General features: G+C 35.4%; 1 protein-coding gene across 7 annotated transcripts in view; it reads right to left on the reverse strand.

Moving 5' to 3' along the window:
* Positions 1–25590, reverse strand: part of RICTOR (RPTOR independent companion of MTOR complex 2) — a 129471-nt gene that overhangs the window by 75660 nt on the left and 28221 nt on the right. For all 7 annotated transcript variants that reach the window (XM_013051712.2, XM_004737979.3, XM_004737980.3 and 4 more), the window contains one exon: positions 7955–8052. In XM_013051712.2, the coding sequence (XP_012907166.1) occupies positions 7955–8052 (98 nt within the window). The remainder of the gene's footprint in view (positions 1–7954; positions 8053–25590) is intronic.

The following is a 25590-nucleotide window of genomic DNA, read 5'->3' on the forward strand; positions in this document are numbered from 1 at the left end:
TGATTTTAAAGTCTGGAGAACTGCACTCTGGTTACATATGAGTAAGTGATATTATTTTTTCCAAAACAGTTAATTAAAACACACATAACAAAAGCTGCCCATTTCAAAGGATCAGAACACACACAAAACTATTAACTAATACTGACAGTATTAAACAAAATTTAGCATTTATTTGAGATTTCCAGGTATTTAAGATTACTAGCATTGTTATTATATGGTACATTACTTAAAAAAAAAAAAACGAACTGCTTATGATGCATCATGATCACTTAGACTTTGGACACATTCCAACTCAAATTTAATAGAAAAGTGAAGCTTATAATTTATTTGTATCAACATATAAAATATTGTGTTTTGGGATGCCTGGGTGGCTCAGTCGGTTAAGCGACCAACTCTTAATTTCAACTCAGGCTGTGATCTCAGGGTGGTGGGATAGAGCCCTGTATCCGGCTTCATGCTCTGTGTGGAGTCCACTTGAGATTCTCTCTCTCCTTCTCCCTCTGCCCCTCCCCCCAAATCTTTAAAATAAATATATTGTGTTTTTAAAATGGGAAAAAATGTTACTTCTTGAAACAATGATTTACGTATCAACTCAAGTTCTAAAAAGGCACTATTTCCGTTTTTTTATTACAGTAGCAATGCATGTTAATAAAACAAAATGCTCTGAAATCCTAGAAAGAAAGTAAATGAAGTCTTGTCCTCTCAAGGGTTGGTTTCTCCCCTAAATGTGTACTTGATTCTCATTTCTGTACTATCTTTTTCACATGTGCCAGATCCTTGTAGAAAACTGTAGATTCAGGGAAACATATAGTTTCTAAATTACCCACCCGCCTAGACACAAAATATAGGACTGCCCATGATTTAACATTTGTTAGAGTTAGCAGTTTTGATGAAAAGCTAAAAGAAACCCTCAAAGTTATTATTATGGTCTTCAAAACTCACATTTCGAAAAGTATTTTGAAAAGGGTGTAATTTCCCTCGTTAAAGCTTAGGAAATCTTCCATTCTACTTTAAATCTGTATATATATATAAAAAATCCTCAACCTCCATTTTGAAAAAGAAAAAACAATGCAAGAGAAACGTTTCAACTGCAAGAAACACTTCTGAAAAAAATGCCCAGTCAGTTGGAAATGAAGATCACAAGTAACAACTAAAAAGATCAATTTATGACAAAATATAGCATGTTTGTCATAATTGCTGTCTATTGTCCAGGGATAGCAACAGATGTTAGGGCTATGTTTTCAGTGGTGGTTAGTAATTATTGCTTTTAAGTTGTTTTAAGTTATTAAAATGTTAACACTGCCTGCCCTATCACATAAATGTGTTATATTGAGAGCCAAATTATGGGTTACATTCAGAAGTCAGTAAAGACCTTTCAAAACGTTAGAATTAGCATCGTAACAGTCACTTAATATGTAAAATTATTAGATATCACATTTTCATTGGGTTTCCGTTGCTCCCATCCCATTTGTTTCTATGACTATCGGTCACAATGCCTAGCTAAACATGACCAAAATGATAGTTCATGTAGAAGATGGTTAAGAGAGGGCTACCCTCTGCTTTTATGATTAAAAACTGTAAGGACGGGCGCCTGGGTGGCTCAGTGGGTTAAGCCGCTGCCTTCGGCTCAGGTCATGATCTCAGGGTCCTGGGATCGAGGCCCACATCGGGCTCTCTGCTCAGCGGGGAGCCTGCTTCCTCCTCTCTCTCTGCCTGCCTCTCTGCCTGCTTGTGATCTCTTTCTGTCAAATAAATAAATAAAATCTTAAAATAAAAAAAAAATAAAATAAAAAAAATAAAAACTGTAAGGACGATGTATCTTAGCTAAATGGAAAGTGTTTCAGAATGAAGCTAACTTTAAAAAAAAAAAAAGGCAAGTCAGCTAAGAAATGGAAAGACAAAATACAATTAACATTTTTTCAACCCTTGGGTTGTTTTACCTGAAATTAGGACCCAACATATGTTTTTTTCTCATCATGAGAGCAAATAACTTCTTTTTACTTCAGTTCAGTTTAATTAAGTTTGTTGAATTTATTTTTTATAAGACTTTCTTATAAAAACTAAAATATGTAATAGGAGCAATCAACAATAGCATAATCTTACAAAGGTAAGACAGAAGTCTAAACTACTTCTAGGTAATAAAAATGTCTGAGATGCTTTTTAAGATTATTATTTTTTAAAAAATATAAAGATCAGGGCGCCTGGGTGGCTCAGTGGGTTAAGCCTCTGCCTTCAGCTCAGGTCATGATCTCAGGATCCTGGGATAGAGCCCTACATCGGGCTCTCTGCTCAGCGGGGAGCCTACTTCCCCCTCCCTCTCAGCCTGCCTCTCTGCCTACTTGTGATCTCTCTTTCTCTATCAAATAAATAAATATAACCTCTTTTAAAAATATATAATGATCAATTAAAACAGCACAATTGATATTCACATTTTACTCATATTGTTCTGAAGGTTAAATGAATAGTTCTCACAAATAAGAACAGACAGAATAACCCAAACTTAAAAGAAAATCTTATCACAGATAAGAATTCTACAACATGGTCTTTTCAGAGTGCATTTTAGAAGCAGGTTTTAAAATAAAAAATGAAAATGCTTTTTTTTTACTTTTTTTTAGAAATCACACTTCTAAATCCTACTCTGCATAAGAAAGTACACAAAAGTGTTATTATACATTATTTAAAATAGCAAAAAGAACTAGGAAAAACATTTTTTAATGGTGGACTAAGTCACAACATATGTATGTATGCATATGTACAAATATGAATATATTTGTAAACATACACAAATATATATGTAGATACATCTACACACATATATGCAGCTTTAAAAAAGTAGATCTATATTTATAGAAAAGGAAAGGATCCTATAATATATTAGCAGAAAAGTACAAACTATTAATCAATATATGTCATGATCTCATTAAAAAAACCAGGGTGCCTGGGTGGCTCCGTGAGTTAAAGCCTCTGCCTTCAGCTGAGGTCATGATCCCAGGGTCCTGGGATGGAGCCCCGAATTGGGCTCTCTGCTCAGCAGGGAGCCTGCTTCCCTTCCTCTCTCTCTGCCTGCCTCTCTGCCTACTTGTGATCTCTGTCAAATAAATAAATAAAATCTTTAAAAACAAAAACAAACAAAAAAAACCCTTTGTGCACATGTAATAAATGGTAAATAAATTCAGTACTCTATTAAGCACACATTTTCGTTTAGCTCATTTAATTCTCACAACTCAGTGGAACAAACACACACATACACACACACACACACACACACACACACACACAATCATACCAGAGAAGGATAACTACTTCCTGGTGGTTACCTCTAGAGAATGGTACTTTTGTCATAGTGGGGAGGTGGATGGGAAGGGTATGTGAGAAAGGACTTTCACATTTTAGTATAAATTATTCTGTGCTGTTTTAATTTTTTATATTTAGCTTATACTATTTTTGAAGTTTTTCAACATAGAACAAAATAAAGATTCTTTTGGAGCTTTCAGTATAGAATATAGGAGATTAAACACAGGAAAAGAGAACTTTTAGAATGTAAAAAGCTGAAATATTTTCATGTTTAAAAAAAATAGGTCATTAGATTATAAGCATGTTGTCAGTTTTAAAAATAGGATACTAAGATTATATTCATCAGTAGTCTGTTATACACATTACTTTATCTAGTGAAATGATGTCAGAAGGCAAGCATGGGTGTGTGACATTCACATGGTTATAGGATCACATCACTAGCACCCTCTCTTCATACTTTAAAAGGAAGTTTAATTCTGCAGAAGAGGTCTACCCTATACAACATTTTAGCCCCATTGATCTACAAATTAAGTTTATCCTAACAGCAGGCTTATACTAAAAAAACAAAACAAATAGTAATACAGCCAAAACTCATATTTAAAATGCAAAATCTTCTCTATATAATATAAAACCTTTAATTAAATACTTGTTATATACCAGACTTTGGAGTAAAAGGGAATATAAGAGCAGAAGAAGAAAGACTACAGGTTTCTTATGTTTAAGAAACTCGATTTACTTTTTTCTTATAATTTTTTTAATTTTTTATTTAATTTTTATTTAATTTAATATTTAATTTTTTAAATTTTTTTATAAACATATTATGTATTATTAGCTGCAGGGATACAGGTCTGTGAATCACCAGGTTTACACACTTCACCACAGCACACACCCTCCCCAATGTCCATAACCCCACCACCCTACCCCCGGCAACCCTCAGTTTGTTCTGCGAGATTAAGAGTCTCTTATGATTTGTCTCCCTCCAGATCCCATCTTGTTTCATTTATTCTTTTCCTACCCCCCTAAACCCCCCCACGTTGCATCTCTACTTCCTCATATCAGGGAGATCATATGATAGTTGTCTTTCTCCGATAAGAAACTCAATTTAATAAGATAGTAACCCAAAACAAATAGTAATAACAAAACAATAAAATTTAGTAGACACACATAATCTGTTATGGGAACAAAGAGAAGGGTGGCCAACTAATTCCTAACTAGTCTAACTAAGTGACATCAATTATTTTTATTTTCTTATTCTATAGAGATATATATATTCTATAAAGATTTCTTATTCTATAGGGATATTCATAGAGATTTCTGAGACTTTCTAATTTTACTCTGTAAGAACATGAAATACCAGCTATGTAAATGTTTATGAACCTAGCTCTCCATCAAAATGGAATTCAAAGATACATTATATTATGATTAAATTTGCTAAGCATTTATTTTGCACTAGGTATCTGAAGAAATTTTATAATAAAATCTACTGACACTTATTTACAGGAATGGTTCTTACCCAGGGGCAATTCTGCCTCCAGGAAACATCTGGCAATGTCTGGAGACATTTTTGCTTATCACAACTGGTGGAGGTATGCTACTGGCATCTGGGGGTAGAAGCAGGGATGCTATAAAATATACTACAAATGAGAAGACAGCTTCCTAAGACAAATAATTATCTAGTCCATTATGGCAGAATTACTGAGGTTGAAAAACCCTGTTATAGTAACAGCTTACTATTCTGCAACTTGAACTATTAAGCAGATTCATGTCCTTAGAATCAGCCAAAAAAAACCCCCAGGAAAATGGCAAAAAAATTAAAGCAAACAAAAACAAATCCCAGGTTAAAAGATGCTATGTTATCTGTTATGAAGTACCTACTATATACCAGGTACTATAATGACCTTGCCTTTTAACAGCATCACGATTACCTGAGTAAAGAAATCTGCCCAAGACTGCCTTGCTAGTTATGGTCAGAGCTGGACTGTAAGTCTCCATCTACTTGATCTAAAGCCCATGCTTTTCCCATTGTTATCACCAGGCAGCCAAACTGATTTTATCAAGTGCAGTGTTCGTGAACTTCACTAATGAGAGCGCCCCTCAGACCCTGAGTCAAGGTTTAGTCCCGCATAATGTAGACAAATCCTAGTAAATCTGGTTTTCTGGTTTTTAAATCCATAAATAATTTATAATAGCAAATAAAAGAGCTGCTCTAAGCTGGTATGAGGGCCAGAGGGAAATGTGAAAATTACAGTGAGAGGATAAAGCAAAATAAAAAAACAAGAATACAAAAAGCCCCAAAGCCCAGGGCCTTTATTAAGGAGATAAATCATTCTGTACTCTACAGGACTACAATGGGGGAAGAGGAGGAGAGGGGGAAGAGAGAAAGGAGGGAGAAATAAGGAAGGAGAGAAAGGGAAGAGGTTAGAGAAAGGTGAAGAGAGAGGATATGAAGAAGAAGGGAGAAAGAAATAGCAGAGAAGGAGAGAGTGAAGGGAAGGAGAAGAGGGAGAAAGACTAGGAGAACACAAATCAAGGAAAGACCAAGTAAACAACTTAGTGAAATACTGTGGGAAAAATTCAAACAAAGACAGAGGAACAAGGAAAATGGAAAAGGGAAAAGAGAGCACCCGACCCTTAACCCAAAAGAAGCAGGGATGGAGACAGAAATAAACGGAGAATATAGAAGGGAAAAAGAAAAGTATCCAACAGATTCATAGAAATAAATGTTTAAACTACTTCTATTCCAAAGTCTCTATGTATGTATTGTCCATTATGGTTGGTATCTACTAGCCACAGGATGCTATGAGCACTGTGAATGTGGCTATTCTGAATTGATATGCACTATAAGCATAATATACACACTTGATTTCAAAGATTTAGTATAAAAATGTTAAATATTTCATTAATATTTTATACAAATCACATCAAATGATAATTGTAATATACTGGATTAAAGAAAGCAGTTTTATTAAAAATAATTTCACATGCTTCCTTTTCCTTTTTTAATGTGGTATTAGAAAATTTAAAATTATATTTGCAGTTCACATTACATTTCTACTGGAAGGTGCTGCTTTAGAATTTTAATATTGCTTTAGGATCCATACTAGTCATCCTTACATCCATCCCCAACTTTCAGAATCCTAGCTGGCAAAAGATGTGGAACTACATATCTAGATATCAACCTGATTATGACAGGAACCATGAGTTCAAACGGGACATAAATCTGTATTAAGTTGTTTTTAATGGTTAAATCTAGGCAAGTGATAATAGAGTTGAGTGAAGAATAGTCATGTAAAATTGGAAAATTTAATAGAAGGGAGTAAAATGAGGATATACAATTTACAATCATGAACGAATTCTGGGTCTCAAAGACTTGATATTATCTGACAAGCACACTGAAACATGCACTTGGAAGATTTTCATTACATTCATTAAAAAATGCCAATATACCTAGGGATATTTTTGAAAACTCTTTCTCAAGCACCTAATTCAATGTCTTTTCAGGTCATTTAAAATATCGTTTTCTTGTCCCTCATAGATGCCAGAATATTCCAAAACTTCACTAAAGAAAAAAAAACACATTCTTCAACTATGGAAAAAAAAAAAACCAATCTATTTTATATTTACTGTTTGTCACCATATTGAAAAAATGGTTTTGTTGCATAGTGACTATATTCTCATCTCCTTTTAGTTCAGTGAAGTAAAACAAACTCAAAGCCATAGTTTAATTTTTAGTTAGCAAAGAATTAAACATTTTGGAAGGATTAAAAAAGTGCCACTCAAACTTTAATGTACATACAAATTCACCTGAGAATCTTAATTAAAATGTAGATTCTGATTCAGTAGGTCTGGGGTAGGGCCAGCATAGTACATTTCAAACAAGCGCCAAGGTGACAGCAATGCTGCTGGTCTATGGGTCACACTTTTAAGGTGTTAAACATATAATTAATCCCAAATTTAAATGCAGCAGAACAATGTATATAGAGGAAATTAAAAAAGAAAAAAAATTTTCCCAAAGGAACCATTCTGTTTCCTATTTATGGCATCATCTCAAATAACAGGCATTTTTAGTGTTTCCAAGAGTTGGCTGTCCAGCATTACCAAGATCAAAAACATATCAATCCATCTATCAAAGTCAAGAATTCTTGGTTTCTAATAAAGATTAAGTCAATATTTGTTTGGGACAAGGGCTCTTCATTTATCCTGGGCTCTTATCAAAATTAGAATTAGAGTATTAGGGATAACAGAGAGGAAGTTTTAATATTTCTCTGAGAATAATGGTTATGCCTATGAAATGCAAAACACACACGCACTTATGTATCAACATTTATCATATATTATCACATAAAAATGAGTATTAAAAAGGTAAAAGTAATATACCATGTGAAAAACAGTGAAGACCCAATAATAGACTTCTTAGTGACCTTTTTTTCTTTACTTTCTGAACCTACCAAATTTCCTGCAACAAGCACACACTTCCATTATTCAAATACACTGAAATTAATAACACATGACAAAATCCATGAAAATCAGCAGAGGAAAGCACTAATATATTAGGTGACTACTCAAGAATTTCTTGTTAATTTCTTGTTAATGATAGTTAAAAAGCATCTGAGGTAAGTATAATAAGGAATAACAAATTTTAGATGAGTTACTTACTTACCTTAGTAAAGTTATTCAGATGTCCTAGTTTTCTCATATTTGATACTCCTTGCAATTTGGCCACATTTTGGAGAATCTCCCTTAAGTTGTCAGAAGGTTCTAGAAGAAAAGACAAGACAAATTAACATAATTTTAGAAGAGTACTTTCCTAACCAAACACATAAAACATGCAGTTATTTAAGCTCCACAATTTTGGTCTTGGTTTAAAATCTTATTCTCTATCTCAAATCCATCTACTTAGGTGACTTCAAAGTCCATGTGAATGATGTTCACACCTCTGCTCCACTCATACCTATGGTCCAACTCATGTCTCATCACCTGGAATTATTTAACTACTAAACCTTAAAATTCAACATTCCAACTATTAGTTCTGGCTACAATATACAAAAGGCACCAAAAATACTGTCCAAAATATTTGAATCAATCAAAAAACAGGACAAAATATATGAAACCATTGTTCTCAAAACAAAACCATTGTTCCCAAAATATATGAAACCACTGTTCTCAAAACACAGGACCTCAGTAAAGAACAGTGATCCCTGAGAGGTGAGAAACACACAACTGTACCCTAGAACTGCCCCCAGCTAACTGTCTTAAGAAAGTTTCCAGGTGTTGGTACCAACAGGTAAAAATCCAGGCAAACAGTCCACGATTGAAAGACAGAACTCAGAGTCCAAGAAAACCAAGAAGAATTAGAAAAGAGAAAGAATGCTGAAGATCTGCAAAGGGATCCCTCTGGTAGTCTGTACAGTAATGACTAGTCCATGTGTGTGAGGAAATTAACTACTTGAAAGAAGTAAAAAGGAAAGTACCCTCTGTTCACACAGGACAGGGGGCACTGCCTGTTCCTAAGAGCCAGACTGAAAATCTGCACAATTCATGTGCATTGGTTAGAGTCAGAGTAAGACTAAACACTTCTTTTATCCCACCTAACAAATCTTCAAAGCAAAACTTGAAAGAATTAAAGTAATCCCAAGTAACTAAACTGTGTCTCAGACCAATAGTCAAAATTTATACGAAATAAAAAAAAATATGAAGCACCTAACAAGGCAAAAATTACAATGTTTAACAGCCAGTTGAAATTTATCAGATATGCAAAGAAGCAGGAAAACAGACTTATAAAAAGCAGAAAAATTAATCAACCAAAATGACCCAGAACTAATAAAGATGTTAGAATTAACAGATAAGAACATTAAAAGCCAGTACGTGCAAAAACTTTGGGAGAGGCATAAAAGGTATACAAATCATCCAAATTGAATTCCTGGAGATGAAAACTAGGTCTAAATGAAAATATACCAGATGGGAATAAATGCATAATTACTTTTATAGAAAGTAAGAACTGTGAACTTGAAGACAAAGCAATTTAAATTATCCAAAATGTAATACAGAGAGAAAAAAGAAATAAATGAAAAGAACATCAATGAACTGAAGGACTTCAAGTAGCCCAACACAATGACAATGTATAACTAGAATCCTCAAAGGAAAAAAATGGAGGATAAAAAAAATTATTTGAAGAAATAATGGATAAAAACTTTCCAAATTTGATGAAAATAACCCAATAAACCCTGGAAGTTCAACCAATCCTAAGTACAGAAACATGAAGAAAACTAGACCAAAGCACATCATAATCATGTTACTCAAAACCACTGGCAGAGAAAACCTTAAAAGGAACCATACTAAAAAAGACAAGTTATGTGGAGAGGGCAAAGAAAAGGTTGACGGGAGACTTCTCATGAGAAACAAGGCAAATGAAAAGAAAGTAGAGCAACATCTTTCAAAATACTATGGGAAAAAAAAAGCTTCAAAAACATAAAAAAACAATCTTAGCTCACTTGCTCTACAAAAATGGGTAACAGCCAGATATGGCCCTGTGGTCAGCAGCCCACCAACTCCCCTGGAATAGAGCATCAATTTCCTCAGGTTGCTGCAAGCTATTTTCCTTTTCATGTATTCAGCATCCATTTGTTTAAACAAAACAAAAGCACAAGCTAAAGAACAAAAAAGGTATCATCACATGGCTGATATTTTAATCTAAGAGCCATTATGACTTTGAGAATTTTATCTGTTAACACAAAATCAAAGAACTATTTGTTTTGAATTACTGTTTTCCTCAGCAAATGAAACTGCATTGTCCTATTTTACATTTAGCTTGCATCTGCCTATTTTCCTCCATTCTGTTTTACTGGGTGTTAGCCATGACAACCACAAATTGGTTAGTGCCAAACCACTAAGCACACTACATACCCCAGCTATTTCCAAATACTTTAAAATTGCTATACACTGAGATCATTCACAGCATCTCCCACAAATTCTGGATTTTTTAAATCCCAATGTAACTCAATCTAATTTTAAATGGCTCAGTATATGTCTTTATAATTAGTGACTCTGAGGTTATCTTAAAAGTGGAATGAAAGCAGCTCATCACTGGGTAGAATCAGATTACACCAAAAAGAACTGCGAGGTTAAATCAATGTTATTATTTAGTAATACCTTTTCACTATTATAAATGGTATCTGAAGAGACTGAAGAAGAAAATATTAAGTAAACCAATGGTGTCAAAATGGTTTAACTGTATTTCAGAACTTTATATTAATTTTATAACAGCCTTCAAGGTAATTCAGAACCTATAGCATTTGCAAAATAAGAGTTAAGATCACTAAAGCCAGTTGAGAAATTCACCTAATGGAAACATATAACCTAACCAGTTCATATCAACTTATAATTAGGTTTTCAGGCGCCAAAGCTTCACTGAAATGATCATACAGTTACTATTATGTAATGTTCTGATAGGACCAACAGTTAAAATCATTAGTCTGGAAATATTTATTCTTCACAAAGGTTTGTGGATTTCTAATACTGCGTATTATCCAGGTACAAACTGATTATAGACATTTTTGAAAAACCACAATCTTGCTACAAAAATAAAATCTTGTATCTGAGTTCATTCACTCAACAAATAATATTTAAACATCTATTATAGGTAAGTACTATTTTAGGTAGTGGAAATACATCAGTGAGCAGGAGACATCCTTCTTTAATAGACCCCACATACAAGTAGAAGAAAACTGACAACAGCAACAAAAAAATCTCCCTGCACACAAACTGAAAATTGACAGGTGGTGAGAAATCAACACTGGATCAAACGTTTGCCTCATGAATAATAATACAAAATGAACCGAACACTAATAATGCAGGTGTTACAGTTGCCAATCTAAATCAAAATGAACTAGCCTTTCCCCTTCTTTCCCCTCCTCACCTCCTTTCTCTTTTACTTAATTCCCAGGAATCCCCAACTAAGGACAACTTTCAAAGTTTCTTCATAACATATTTGCTAAAAAAAACAAGCTGCTTCCTTCCAGAAGCTACTTCCTAGACCAACTCAAAATAATATGAGAGCCAGTTTAGATGAAATACTATGTAATGGTCATGTTCTACAATGTTCCCATGGAAATAACAGGTTAAAGTTCCTGGAAAAGAAACGAGAAATCCCTGGTTTCTTCCTTACTTGCTACATCAGGAGTCTGCAAACTTTTTCTGTAAAGATCCAGAGAGTAAGTATTTTAAACTTTGAAGGACATAAAGTCTCTATTTTAACTACTACACTCTGCTGTTTTACCAAGAAAGCAACTGTAGAAAATACATAAATGAATGAACGTGGCTTTATTTCAATAAAGCGGACTTGGCTCACATAGTTTGGCTCTATAGTCTGTCAACTCCTGTACTAGTTAGAACTTACACTTGGATGAGTAGTGGGGAAACTGAGCTCAATGTGGTTTTTACTGGGGTTGGTAAGATGGGAAGCAGCAAAAAGAAATTCAGGAAAAAGTTTACCTCTTTTTATTTCTTCCTACTCTCACTTAATGTTTCCAACCTAGTATCTCCAAAACTATCTACTGAGAACAGTGCTATGTGAGAAAGTATAAAGCACAACGAGACAGTCAGGATATTCCCAGAAGCCTTGATGTTTAGGAAACCCACAGATGCCTAGGGGAAGAAAAATTTCGGCTAGCTGGCTATGATGGCAAACCATTCAAAAGCAAGGAAGCAAAACACAAAAGAAGTAGTAGAATTACAGTTGCTCTTTTCCTCTTATTATGTAACTTGTGAGTCCTGAGTATTCCTGATGAATCTCTCTGAGGGTAATGAAATAAACAGCCAACTCTAAATATCTAGCAATTTAATATTATATAAACACATATGCATATACATACACATACATGCAGAAAAACACCAAGAGAAATCTACAGTAGACAAACCTTTTATCTAGATCTATATATGTACAGACACATACATATACACCCATTCCCCTCCAGCTCAAGTCTCCATATAGGCACACATGCACACATATACACACAGATACATAGTGTATGCCATATTTGTGTGAATAAACATGCATTTATTTTAAATGTCTTTAATATTTACTTCTTTGTAACATGCTGCAATAAACTTTATAGAAGTATTTTTATCTGTTAATGAATACAAAACATAAAATTGATTTTTAAATAAATTTAGGTTCAAGTACATGTAGTAAATTAATGACCAAAAACTACTGGCATACAGCTATTTGGGAGTACTGTAAAGAACTATGAAATGAAAAAGAACTGGATTCAAATCTAGTTTATTCATCTACAAAAAACCCACATAGCCCTAAGTCAATCCCATGGGCATCCACTTTCTCCTATCTATAGTGAAAATACTACTTACTTTGAAAGCACTGTTAAAAGATCTGAGGTGCTTAGCACAGTGCCTTAACCATAACAAATACCCAATAAATGGTAGCAACTATAGTTAAAAGTTATTTTTTAGTAAATACAATTTTTATGAATCGTGAAAATTATGTGTTTAGTCCAAGCAAATGCTTAATATCCATGTTAATGTGAGGGTTTTTTGTTTTTGTTTTGTTTTTGTTTTTGTTTTAAGATTTTGTCAGAGGGAGGAGAGAGAGAGAGAAACAGAGCATGAGCGGGGGAGCCACAGGCAGAAGGAGAAGTAGGCTCTCTGATGAGCAAGGAGCCTGATGCAGAACTCAATCCTATGATCTGAGCTGAAAGGCAGGCAGTTAACCAACTGAGCCACCCAGGCATCCCTATTAATGTGTTTAATGAATTTTTGTTTCATGTTTTAGAACATTATTTTATGATCCAAGATTTGCTCATTTTTAAATTTTTTTAAGGTTTACTCATTTTTTAAAAAAGATTTTATTTATTTATTTGACAGCACAAACAGCAGAGCAGCAGGCAGAGGGAAAGGGAGAAGCAGGTTCCCTACTTAGCAAGGAGCCTGATGTGCAGGGCTTGATCCCAGGACCCTGGGATCATGACCTGAGCCGAAGGCAGATGCTTAACTGACTGAGCCACCCAGGTGCCCCAAGATTTGCTCTTTTTTTTTTTTTAAAGATTTTATTTATTTATTTGACAGGCAGAGATCACAAGCAGGCAGAGAGGCAGGCAGAGAGAGAGGAGGAAGCAGGCTCCCTGCTGAGCAGAGAGCCCGATGTGGGGCTCGATCCCAGGACCCTGGGATCATGACCTGAGCCAAAGGCAGAGGCTTTAACCCACTGAGCCACCCAGGCGCCCCAGATTTACTCATTTTTAAAGAAGAAACTGTTATCTCATCTACCTTTGTGAAAATTTCAAAGAGAAATTACAACTGGGAGCAGAGCTGAACAATAATTTCTGTGATTTACTTGTGAATATATGCGAAAAAATGCTAATAAAGCTAGTAAAGTAGGGTGCATTAAAAACTTGATGTAACAAAATTAAATATGACTACATAAATCTGACATGACTTATTGATATCTTTAATATCATCTATTAGATACTATCTATTAGATAGACATAAATGATTAAAAGCATATGGGAATTACTATAGTTGGTATTACCTTTGCAAAAGCCAGCAGCAAATCTGTCCCCCTCTACTAGCAAACATATCAGGAATATATCTTCCCACCTTTATCCACAGATCCAAATGTTGAGGAAGAACTGCTTCAAGCTTTAACATTACCTGAAATTCTCTAACAATTATTAATATCAGAGAGATATAATTCAGTAGGGAAATGATATATCCCATTGATTGCACCCTGGGAAAAGGACCTTCCTTTTACCTCTAATGCAGAGGAACTCAGAACTTGAAGGAGAGCCTGTTTCAACCTTTGGATCGCATGGTAGGATACCTTTTCTTATACCAATGACAAAATATGCTCCTTTCTAACTTTCACCCACTTGCTCTGGTGTAACCACATGGAATGCAAAACAAGTATTATCTTTCCTCACATACTGAAAATATTCATGTTTCCTCTCTATAGCAGGTAATCATCTTCTTTTAATCATTGACATATTTTAAATATAAATACTGTAGTAGAGATGTGCAAGGAAAATCTGATACTACTGCCAGCAAATCAGTTTAATTATAATCTTCTTAAATGTTAGGTTTATCATACTAAAAACTGCAAGTTTTCATAGGGCTGTTTTAGAAGAATGATGGACATGAAGCACCTCTTGAGAGGGAATGATTTGGTAACAGGCAGGGCTACATGGTCAGCAAGATGACAGACACTAGGTTTCTTTAGCCTGGCCTGCCCTCTATCTAGCCAACTTGGGAAAAATCCTTGTCATTCTTGGGGTCTGGCTCAGATGTAGAAAGGTTTTTCCTAACCTACAAGCCCCCCTCTTTATGTTCCCATGACATATCCTTCATACCACTACTGCAGCAGTTATGACAATGTATCTCATCTGCCTGGCTTCAAATTTACATCTGTTGTTTCACTATAATTACTAATACCACCTCCTTTCACTCTGCAAAGTATCCCACATTGTATTATAAATGGTATTACTGTAAGTATAATTAAACTTCAACTATTGTTAATAAGATTTTCTTAAACATGGGGCACCTGGGGGCTTGGTCAGTTAAGCATCTGACTCTTGGTTTCAGCTCATGATCTCAGAGTCTTGAGATCAAGCCCCATGTTGGGCACCCTGCTCAGTGGGGAATCTGCTTGAAATTCTCTCTCCCTCTGCCCCTCCACCTGCTTGGGCAAATACTTTCTCTCTAATAAATAAGTAAATTGTTAAAAAAAAAAAAAAAAAAAAAAAAAAAGAAAAGAAAAAGATTTTCTTACAACTAGGTCTGCATTCTATTTCTTTTCCCAGAGACAGAAGAGAATAGTTTTGCTGGGTTCTTGTTCCCATGTCCTACTTGCATAATACCGATGGCAGGAAAAAGTGAAGTGACTTTTGCTGATCTGTAACATTTTAAGACTGTCTTTCCAATGACCCAAAGGTTCAGATCTCTTTCCTTCCACTTCAATTTTGGATGTCAAAGTTACCTCAGAGAAAAGCTACCTTTTCTTATTCATTCAAAAATACATCTTCCTTTCTATAATTCCAAAGAAGTGCTGATTTTGAATGATTTCAAGAGGAAAAGATTTATATACCAATACAGGAGGGGGATCCTAGTTGAAGATTATCATTTTGTAACTGATTGGATAAATTAAGTAAGTGGCATCTACCAGTTCACTAATGTGATTGGTTTACAATGGTACGAACAAAAATTGCATCTTTAATTGGCTTATTACAAGCATGTCATAATATAACTGTAAGATACAGGCCAAGATCAAGGTACAGAACATGAAACATAAGAGTCAGCTGCAAATAGGTAAATGACTCATCTGAACAGAACCTGTATTAAAAGATGTATGCATACCTCTGAAACTAATAATACAGTATATATTAAATTGAATTTAAATATTTTTAAATTAAAAGATATAGGAATATATAATCTTAATAATTAGACTTATATATTCTGTAATCTTTACTTCAAATCGTAATTTTGAATAAATTCTTAAAAAACTGGGGCACTGGGGCGCCTGGGTGGCTCAGTGGGTTAAAGCCTCTGCCTTCTGCTCAGGTCATGGTCCCAGGGCCCTGGGATCGAGCCCTGCGTCAGGCTCTCTGCTCCGTGGAGAGCCTGCTTCCTCCCCTCTCTCTGCCTGCCTCTCTGACTACTTGCGATCTCTGTCTGTCAAATAAATAAATAAAAAATCTTAAAAACAAAAACAAACCTGGGGCACCTTGGGTGGCTTAGTCGCTTAAGCACCCACTCTTCATTTGACTCAAGTCAGGTCATGAGATCAAGTCCCAAGTCGGACTCTGTGCTGTGTGTGAATCCTGCTCGATATTCATTCCCTCTCTCTCTCTCTTCCTTCCACTCCTCCCCTCCCCTGCTCACATTCCCTAAAAAAATTTTTTTAATTAAAAAAATAACCTAAAATATTTAAAATATTTTTAAATTTAACATTTAAATGACAGAATATTCTTCCCAAAGTTCCTAAAGAAAAAAAAATGTAACATTAAGATTATATAATGGGAATAATATAGTCAAAACACAGGTTTCCCCACTAGACTGAACACAGCCATTTTACTACTTACATAATTAAAAATATAAATGTATTCTATAAAGGGCAGTTCTGACTTATCCTGGAAATAGCTCTGGATTTAGATTTCTAACTTTTATTCAAATACACTTCAGTGATCACTCTATGCCATGTACTGTGCCAAATGCTAGGTGAGAAATATTAATAAACGTAAGATATGGTCTCAGCCCTGGAGATCAAAATTAAATGAGAAAAGAGAAGCACATAATCACTTAATAATATATGACAGAGAGGTTGGCAATAAATATTATGGGAACAAAAAAAAAAAAAAAAAAAAAAAAGAAGGGTGCCTGAGAGACTTCACTAGACATTAAGACAAGTGAGAACAGGAAACCTATCTTTTTCATACATGCAACCCTGGCCTCTGATACAATACCAGGCACATGGTGGCTTCTCAATAAATACCCACTGAAAGAAAGACTGAAAAGGGGAGACATAAGATAGAAAAGAATAGTATGTGAACAAAGGCACATGAAAAAAAATGCTATTTTCCTCAAGGAACAGCAAGAAATTATATATTCCCAGAAACAAGGTGATCAGGAAGAATAAAGGAAAAGGAAGATGCATTACAATGGTCTTATATACTAAGAAACTCCGGTTATCTTTGAGCAAAGGGTAATTACTAGGGAAAACACTTAGGCAAGTAGATAGCATAATCAGCTGTGTTTTAGAAAGACAACTTTGGAAAACAGACTGTTGGGAGGACAAAGGCAGGTATAAATAGATGTTACAAAATCTTCCACGCAAGGGGCTCCTGGGTGGCTCAGTGGGTTATAAAGCCTCCGCCTTTGGCTCAGGTCATGATCTCAGGGTCCTGGGATCTAGCCCCACATCGGGCTCTCTGCTGGGCAGGGAGCCTGCTTCCTCCTCTCTCTCTCTGCCTGCCTCTCTGCCTGCTTGTTATCTCTGTCAAATAAATAAATAAAACTAAAAAAAAAAAAAAAAAAAAAAAATCTTCCGTGCAAGAAACCATTAGTAATGAATCAGAGGCAATAAGAAAGTATAGGATTAGAGGAAAGGTAGAGGGAGGAATCAAGGATAAATCCAGGTTTCTCAACTGGCTAACCTGACGTATGATACTATTTACTAATACAGAATCCTAGAGCCAAGTACAGATTTAGGGATTTTTTTTTTTTTTAACCATTTGTAGTAATAAGAATATGTTACCAAAAACTAACAGCAAAAAACATGTCATACTGTTATACGTTAAAATGATGGGACAAAATAACTGAGTATTTGGCCTACGTACGAAAGAGACTTTAAGAGGTACCAGGGTGGCTCAGTCGTTAAGTGTCTGCTGTCAGTTCAGGTCATGATCCTGGGATCAAGTCCCATATCAGGCTCCCCGCTCAGCGGGAAGCCTGCTTCCCCCTCTCCCACTCACCCTATTTGTGTTCCCTATGTGTCTGTCAAATAAATAAAAATAAAATCTTTTATATATATATATATATATATGTACATATATATATATATTTTTTTTTTAAAAAAAATGCAAGAGACTTGTGTTTGAAACTTGTGTTCCTAAGAAATATTGATTCCAGAGCTAAGTCTGGCTAGAAAGGGACCCACTGTAATGTGCATTTACAGGAGATACTCCAGTGATCCTTATCCACACTTAAAATTTTTTTAAGGTATTTATTTTAAAGAGACAGAGAGAGAACAAGCATTCCATGCATGAGTGGGAGGAGGGGCAGACGGAAAAAAATCTTCAGTCTTCATGCTGAGCAGGGAGCCCCAACTCAAGGGCTCAATCTCAAGACTCTGAGATCATAACCTGAAGCAAAACCATGGGTGAGACACTTAACTTACTGAGCAATTCAGGTGCTCCCAAACACACTAAAATTTGAAACATGCTATAAAGACTACCAGAATATTATGCAACTAGATTCTGATATCCCTTTGGATTATTTGATCTGAACTCTAGAAGAGATAAGAGGCTACTTTATGAAGTATGCTTCTGTATCATTTTCAAATAAAATGATACAATATGAAACAACACCCAGAAGACAAAATAAATTACTAATACATATAATCTACATTATACTAATTTTTTGCATAAATAATCTTTTAATGTCCACACCAACCATATAAAGTAGGTTACTATTACCATCTTCATTTAAGAAATGAGTTGTAAGAGAGATTATTTTCCTAAAGTCACATAAATACCAGAATTGACAATAGAATTTGAACCTAAGCAATCTGATTCTAGTATCTACCCTTATTCCCCAGTATAAAATCACTCTACAGTCTACCTCATTATACTGCCTTTCACAGGGCCAAGAACATATGTTTAGTATACACAGCAGTTTATAATTTCATTTATTCATGTGATTGATATTTATCTCCTCACACTCTAAGTCTGTTTCAGTTCACCACTGTATCATCTTGTAACTAGAAAAATGAACACAGTAATCACTTAGAAAAAAATTACTGAACATACTATTCAGAAAAAAATTCATAAAAACTTTAGAGTATACCAAACTCTGTTTCTTGAAATAGGTGCTGGGTTTACAGGTGTGTCAATCTGTGAAAATTCACTGAGCAATACACATATATTACATTCAGTTCTCTCTCAGTATATTACAGACATTACAGAAACCTGTGACTTTAACTTGACTTTTCACAATCCAGCATTTGTAACTAAAGGAGTCCCCACTTCAGACCTCTGAATAGTAAAATATAAGAATTTATAAGATAATACTCTTATGATTAATTATAATAATAAGAGCTATAGAATTTGAATTATATATAATTTATATACAAATTATATAAAGCAGGAGCAAATAAAGAAGATCATGTTGCATTTCTTTTACAACTCTGAGGACCAAAAAAGTATCCCCCTAAACCTAACCAAACTGATCTTGCTATTGCTTTGGAAAGGAATCTAAGAATTTACTTAATATATTTAACAAGGTAACTACCTTTGTCCACTCAAATTGGTCAAATTTTTATAAAATGTTTTAAATGAAAGCACTTAGGAATAGAAAAGAAAAGTAGAAATTCAAATTATCTATCTTAAAAACCACCTTCATAATCTTTCTCTGCTCCTTTCCTCACACTTCGAAGCACTGTATTTATATTCATAGCAGTGCTACAAACCATGTTGCAACAGATGGAAAAAGAACCAAAGCCTAACTATTTACCTTACCTAATAATCTTCTAGTCATTCCAACATTATCTATTTACATTGTAAACGATCTGTGAATTTATAAATATTTTCTGGTAAAAAGATGATTCGGGTTGAGTTAAAAAAATGAAGAGCAGCTTGATAGGAAAGACTAAGTATGAATTGCTTTCTTAGAATTCATCTCTTTTCCTTTCTCATAATGAAATCAGAGATCAGTGGAATACTTGGGCTTATACTACAGTTATGGGACAACTGTGGTAGAGAACTCTACCCAAATTCACAAAGCACTTTTACTTTGTGCACAAGTACAAAGTATACCCAAGCATATACAGTACACAGAAGACATGAACCAGTTTGCGGAAGTGGCTGTCATTCAAGGATCTATTTGCCATGACATTTATTTTACTGTCATTTTGGGGGGAGAAACCCAATATGAAAAATACTGTCTGCAACTAGAACATTTTCCTTTTTTGTTAATTTATTTTTTCAGTGTTCAAGATTCATTGTTTATGCACCATACCCAGTGCTCCATGTAATACCTGCCCTCCCTCCTTAATATCCACTAGCAGGCTCACCCACCCCCCCACCCCTCTCCCCTCCAAAACCCTCAGTTTGTTTCTCAGAGACCACAGTCTCTCGTGCTTCCTCTTCCCTTCCAATTTCCCCCAATTCACTTTTCCTTGCCTTCTCCTAATGTCCTCCACGTTATTCCTTATGCTCTGTAAGTAAGTGAAACCATATAGTCGACTCTCTCTGCTTGACTTATTGCACTCAGCATAATCTCCTCCAGTGCCATCCATGCTGATACAAAAAGTTGGATATTCATCCTTTCTGATGAAGGCATAACACTCCTTTGTATATAGCGACCATATCTTCTTTATCCATTCATCTGTTAAAGTGCATCTTGGCTCTTTCCACAGTCTGGCTATTGTGGCCATTGCTGCTATGAACATTGGGGTACAGATGGCCCTTCTTTTCACTACATCTGTATCTTTGGGGTAGTGCAAATGCAGGGTCAAGGGGTAACTCTATTTTTAATTTCTTAAGGAATCTCCACACTGTTTTCCAAAGTGGATGCACCAACTTACATTCCTACCAACCCTGTAAGAGGGTTCCCTTTCTCCACATCCTCTCAACTTGTTAAATACCGTCTTGTTAATTTTGGCCATTCTAACTGGTGTAAGGTGGTATCTCAATGTGGTTTTGATTTGAATCTCCCCAATGGCTAATGATGATAAAGATTTTTTCATGTGTCTGCTAGCCATTTGTATGTGTTTTTTGGAGAAGCATCTGTTCATGTCTTCTGCCCATTTTTTGACATGATTATCTGTTTTTTGAGTGTTGAGTTTAAGGAGTTCTTTATAGATCTTCAATATCAGCCCTTTGTCTGCAGTGTCATTTGTGAATGTCTTCTTCCATTCTGTGGGTTGCCTCTTTGTTTTGTTGGACTGTTTCCTTTGCCGTGCAGATGCTTTTGAGCTTGATGAAGTCCCAAAAGTTCATTTTCGCTTTTGTTTCCTTTGCCTTTGGAGACATGTCTTGAAAGAAGTTGCTGTGACTGATGTTGAGGAGGTTATTGCCTATATTCTCCCCTAGGATTTTATAGATTTCCTGCTTCACACTGAGGTCTTATCCATTTCGAGTTTATCTTTGGGTATGGTGTAAAAGAATGGTTAAGTTTCCTTCTTCTATACATAGTGTCCAATTTTCCCAGCACCTTTTATTGAAGAGACATTTTTTTTTCCCCATTGGTTATTTTTTTCCTGCTTTGTCGAAGATTATTTGAGCATAGAGCTGCAGGTCCGTATCTGGACTCTACTCTGTTCTACTGGTCCATGTGTCTGTTTCTGTGCCCGTACTACGCCCTCTGTGATCACAGCATTGGAGTAAAAAAGCTTGGAATCAGGCAACGTGATGCCCCCCTCTGTTTTGTTTTTCTTTTTCAACATTTCCTTAGCAATTTGAGATCTTTTCTGGTTCCATACAAATTTTAGGATTTGTTCCAGCACTTTGAAAAATGCCGGTGGAATTTTGATCGGGATGGCATTAAAAGTATAGATTGCTCTGGACAGCATAGACATTTTAACAATATTTATTCTTCCGATCCAGGAGCATGGAATGCTTTTCCATCTTTTTGTGTCTTCTTCAATTTCTTTCATGAGTGTTCTATAGTTCCTCGAGTACAGATCCTTTACCTCTTTGGTTAGGCTTATTCCCAGTTATCTTATGGTCCTTGGTGCTATAGCAAAAGGAATCAATTCTCTAATTTCCTTTTCTATATTTTCATTGTTAGTGTATAAGAAAGCAACTGATTTCTGTGCATTAATTTTGTATCCTGCCACATTACTGAATTACTATATGAGTTCTAGTAGTTTGGGGGTGGAGTCTTTTGGGTTTTCCATGTAAAGTGTCACATCATTCGAGAAGAGAGAGTTTGATTTCTTGTTCGCCTATTTAAATACCTTTTATTTCTTTCTATTTTCTGATTACTGTTGCTAGGACTTCTAGTACTATGTTGAACAACAGTGGCAAGAGTATCCTTGTTGTGTTCCTCATCTCAAAGGGAAGGCTGTCATTTTTTCCCCATTGAGAACGACGTTCACGGTGGGTTTTTCATAGACAAATTTTATGAAGTTGAGGAATGTTTCCTCTATCCCTATACTATGAAAAGTTTTAATCAGGAATGGATGCTGTATTTTGTCAAATGCTTTTTCTGCTTCAACTGAGAGGACCATGTGGTTTTTCTCTCCTCTTATTGATTTGTTCTTTCACACTGATTTATTTGCAAATGTTGAACCACCCTTGCATTCCAGGGGTAATCCCACCAGGTCATGGTGGATAACTTTTTAATGTTCTGTTAGATACTATTAGCTAGGATCTTGATGAGAATCTTGACATCCATATTCATCAAGGATATTGGTCTGAAATTCTCCTTTTAGATGAGGTCTTTGCCTGGTTTGGGGATCAGGGTAATGCTGGCTTCAAACAAAGAGTCAAAGTTTTCTTCTAAAACAGCTTCAGGGAGAATAGGTATTATTTCTATTTGAATGTTTGGTAGAATTCCCCGGGGAATCCATCAGGTCCTGTTGTAAACTTCTTTCTGTTTCAGTCTTGGAAGTTTATAGGTTTCCAGGAATGCATCCATTTCTTCTAGGTTGCTTAACTTATTGACATGTAACTGTTGATAATAATTTCTGATAATTGTTTCTATTTCCTTGGTGTTAGTCATCAACTCTCCCCTTTCATTCATAATTTTATTAATTTGGGTCCTCTCTCTGATCTTTTGGATTAGTTTGGCCAGTAGTTTATTGATCTTATTAATTCTTTCAAAGAACCAGCTTCTAATTTCGTTGATGTGTTCTACTGCCTCTAGGACATGAACACTGTCCCATTCCCCAGACTGGGGAGATTTTCATCCAGAATTTGTTCAACTGTATCTTCTAGTCTTCTCTCTTTCTCCACTCCCTCCGGGATCCCAATAATTCTGACACTGGAATGTTTCATGGCATCATTTATTTCCCTAATTCTGTTTTCAAGGCTTCTAACTGTTTGTTCCAGGCCTCCTCCTGATCCTTCTTTTCTATCAGTTTGTCTTGTGGATCACTAATTCTATCTTCTGCCTTGGTTAACCTTGGTTGTTAAGAGTATTTAGATTAGATTGGACCTCACTAATAGCATTTTTAACTTTTGCCAGATCGGCTCTCACTTCTGCCTTTAGAGATTCTATGTTATCACTATTGGTTTTCTCCAACCTAGCCAATGCCTGGATAATTGCTACTCTGCATTCCCTTTCCAACATACTGTTTATGTCCATATCCAGTAGTTTTTTTTTGGGGGGGGGAGAATTTTCTAAGACAGTAAAATTAACTAAAAGCAATTACTATATAAAGATTTTTTTAAAAGATGTATTTATTTGACAGGGAGAAAGAGAACACAGGTAGGGGAGAGTAGCAGAGAGAGGGAGAAGCAGATTCCCTGCTAAGCAGGGAGCCTGAGGTAGGACTTGATCCCAGCTGGGATCATGACTTGAGTTGAAGGCAGATGCTTAACTGACTGAGCCACCCAGGCACTCCTTATATAGAGATTATAATCACTGGATGCTGTGCAAAAATTTCTGTGTCTTAATCTATTATACTTACAAAGACACCTATAAAATTATTAGATTTAGACAATCCCCTAATTAGGAAACTTTTATTATATGAGAAAAATCCTGTTTGCCTCTGAAACAATTCACTATATAAATGAACCCTGTGAAAGAACAGAACAGCTGAGTCTAAAGGCTGAGATAACTGTGATATACACCCAATCTAATAGAATTGTTTAGAAGTTAGTTGTACGTTTTGCTTGTACAGCTACTTTCATGTTTCTATTTTTCTCTATGAAACAGGACTATTTATAGTTCAGATCACTTGTCTGACAGGTGGCTTCTATGAATGTAATGAAGGGCTTACCTCTTTGAAACTAATAAAGGAACAAAAGGATACAAATTCACTTTGGCAGCAGGACATTTACTTTAGCATGGGTTAGAAATGTTATTATCTAACATCTCCCATTTGTATTCTTGTTCGACAATTTATTTCATTCTAAGATTTCTACCATTAGTTATTCACGATTTCTCATTTATCTCTCCTCACTAGCTCTTTTATCTATCTTTAAAAAAAAAAAAAGCTTCAGGGTGCCTGGGTGGTGCAGTCGGTTGGGCATTAGACTTCAGCTCAGGTCATGATCTCAGGGTCCTGGGATCGAGCCCTTCGTTGGGCTCCCTGCTCACCAGGGAGTCTGCTTCTCCCTCTCCCTGCTGCTCCCCCTGCTTGTGCTTTCTGACAAATGAATAAATAAAATCTTAAAAAAAAAAAAATGCTTCTGCCACTGTTTTCCAGTTTTGAAGTGACATTACTTCTTTTACCAAATCTCTCTTTTACCAAATCTTTCCATTTTCGAAGTGACATTACTTCTTTCTTTTACCAAATCAAATTAATTCTTACCTCATCATTTCCTAAACTTGACCAATCTAGGCCACTGTTCCAATAAACTTGTTTTCAAGTTTACTACTTGTCGAATTCAAGAGCTTTTTCTCACTTTTCAAACTCACTGACTTTTCCATTATAGTACTGGCCAATGATAGCCAAATCCACCTTCTCTCCCTTGGTGTCTGTAATTATACTGCTTTAGTCTTCTTTCCTATTTCTCACTGTTCCTTGTGCATCTGTCCCCTTAAAGGTCTGTATTCTTCCTCCTGCTTCATCATATCCTCTAACATGACCTGAAGTTCTACCTGTTGCCCTCAGGTTTCTCTTATAATTGTCTCCATAACTCTAAAAAATTCGATTTTAGTTTTTAAGTGAACAATGACTCAAAATCTCAATTCTGGACTTAATCTTCAAATAAAGCACCATAGCTCACTCTTGTGTTTGGTCTACCTCAAATTCATCATTTCCAATAATCTCATTCATCCTTAACAAAAAAGTTTCCAAAATGTCCTTTTTGAGACAATAGTAACTGTCTAAAATAGAAAATTACATCCAGGTTGTTACCAAATATCCCTAAGACTTCTTAGCGTATCTATCTTAAGCACTACTTCTTCCTCTTTTTCTCTTTACCATCCTCACCATTTTTTTTCATTATTATGTTGTTAGCCAACATATAATACATCATTAGTTTTTGATGTAGTGTTCAACAATTCTTTAGTTGTATATAACACCCAGTGGTCATCACCACACATGCCCTCCTTAATACCCACCACTGGGTTACCCCATGTCCCCACTCCCTTCCCTTCTGTAACCTTCAGTTTGGTCCCCAGAGTCCAGAGTCTCTCATGGTTTGTCTCCCTCTCTTTCTTCCCATTCAGTTTTCAGTTTTCCCTCCCTTCCCCTGTGGTCCTCCACGCTATTTCTTATGCTCCACATATGAATGAAACCATATGATAATTATCTTTCTCTGCTTGACTTATTTCACTTAGCATAATACCCTCCAGTTCCATCCTTGTCAATGCAAATGGTTGGTATTCATCCTTTCTGATGGCTGAGTAATATTCCATTATATATATGAACCACATCTTCTTTATCTATTCTTCTGCTTA

This window comes from Mustela putorius, unplaced genomic scaffold (genome assembly GCF_011764305.1).
Source record: "Mustela putorius furo isolate JIRA1106 unplaced genomic scaffold, ASM1176430v1.1 tig00000407_pilon_pilon_pilon, whole genome shotgun sequence".
In the NCBI taxonomy this organism is placed as follows: Eukaryota; Metazoa; Chordata; class Mammalia; order Carnivora; family Mustelidae; genus Mustela; species Mustela putorius.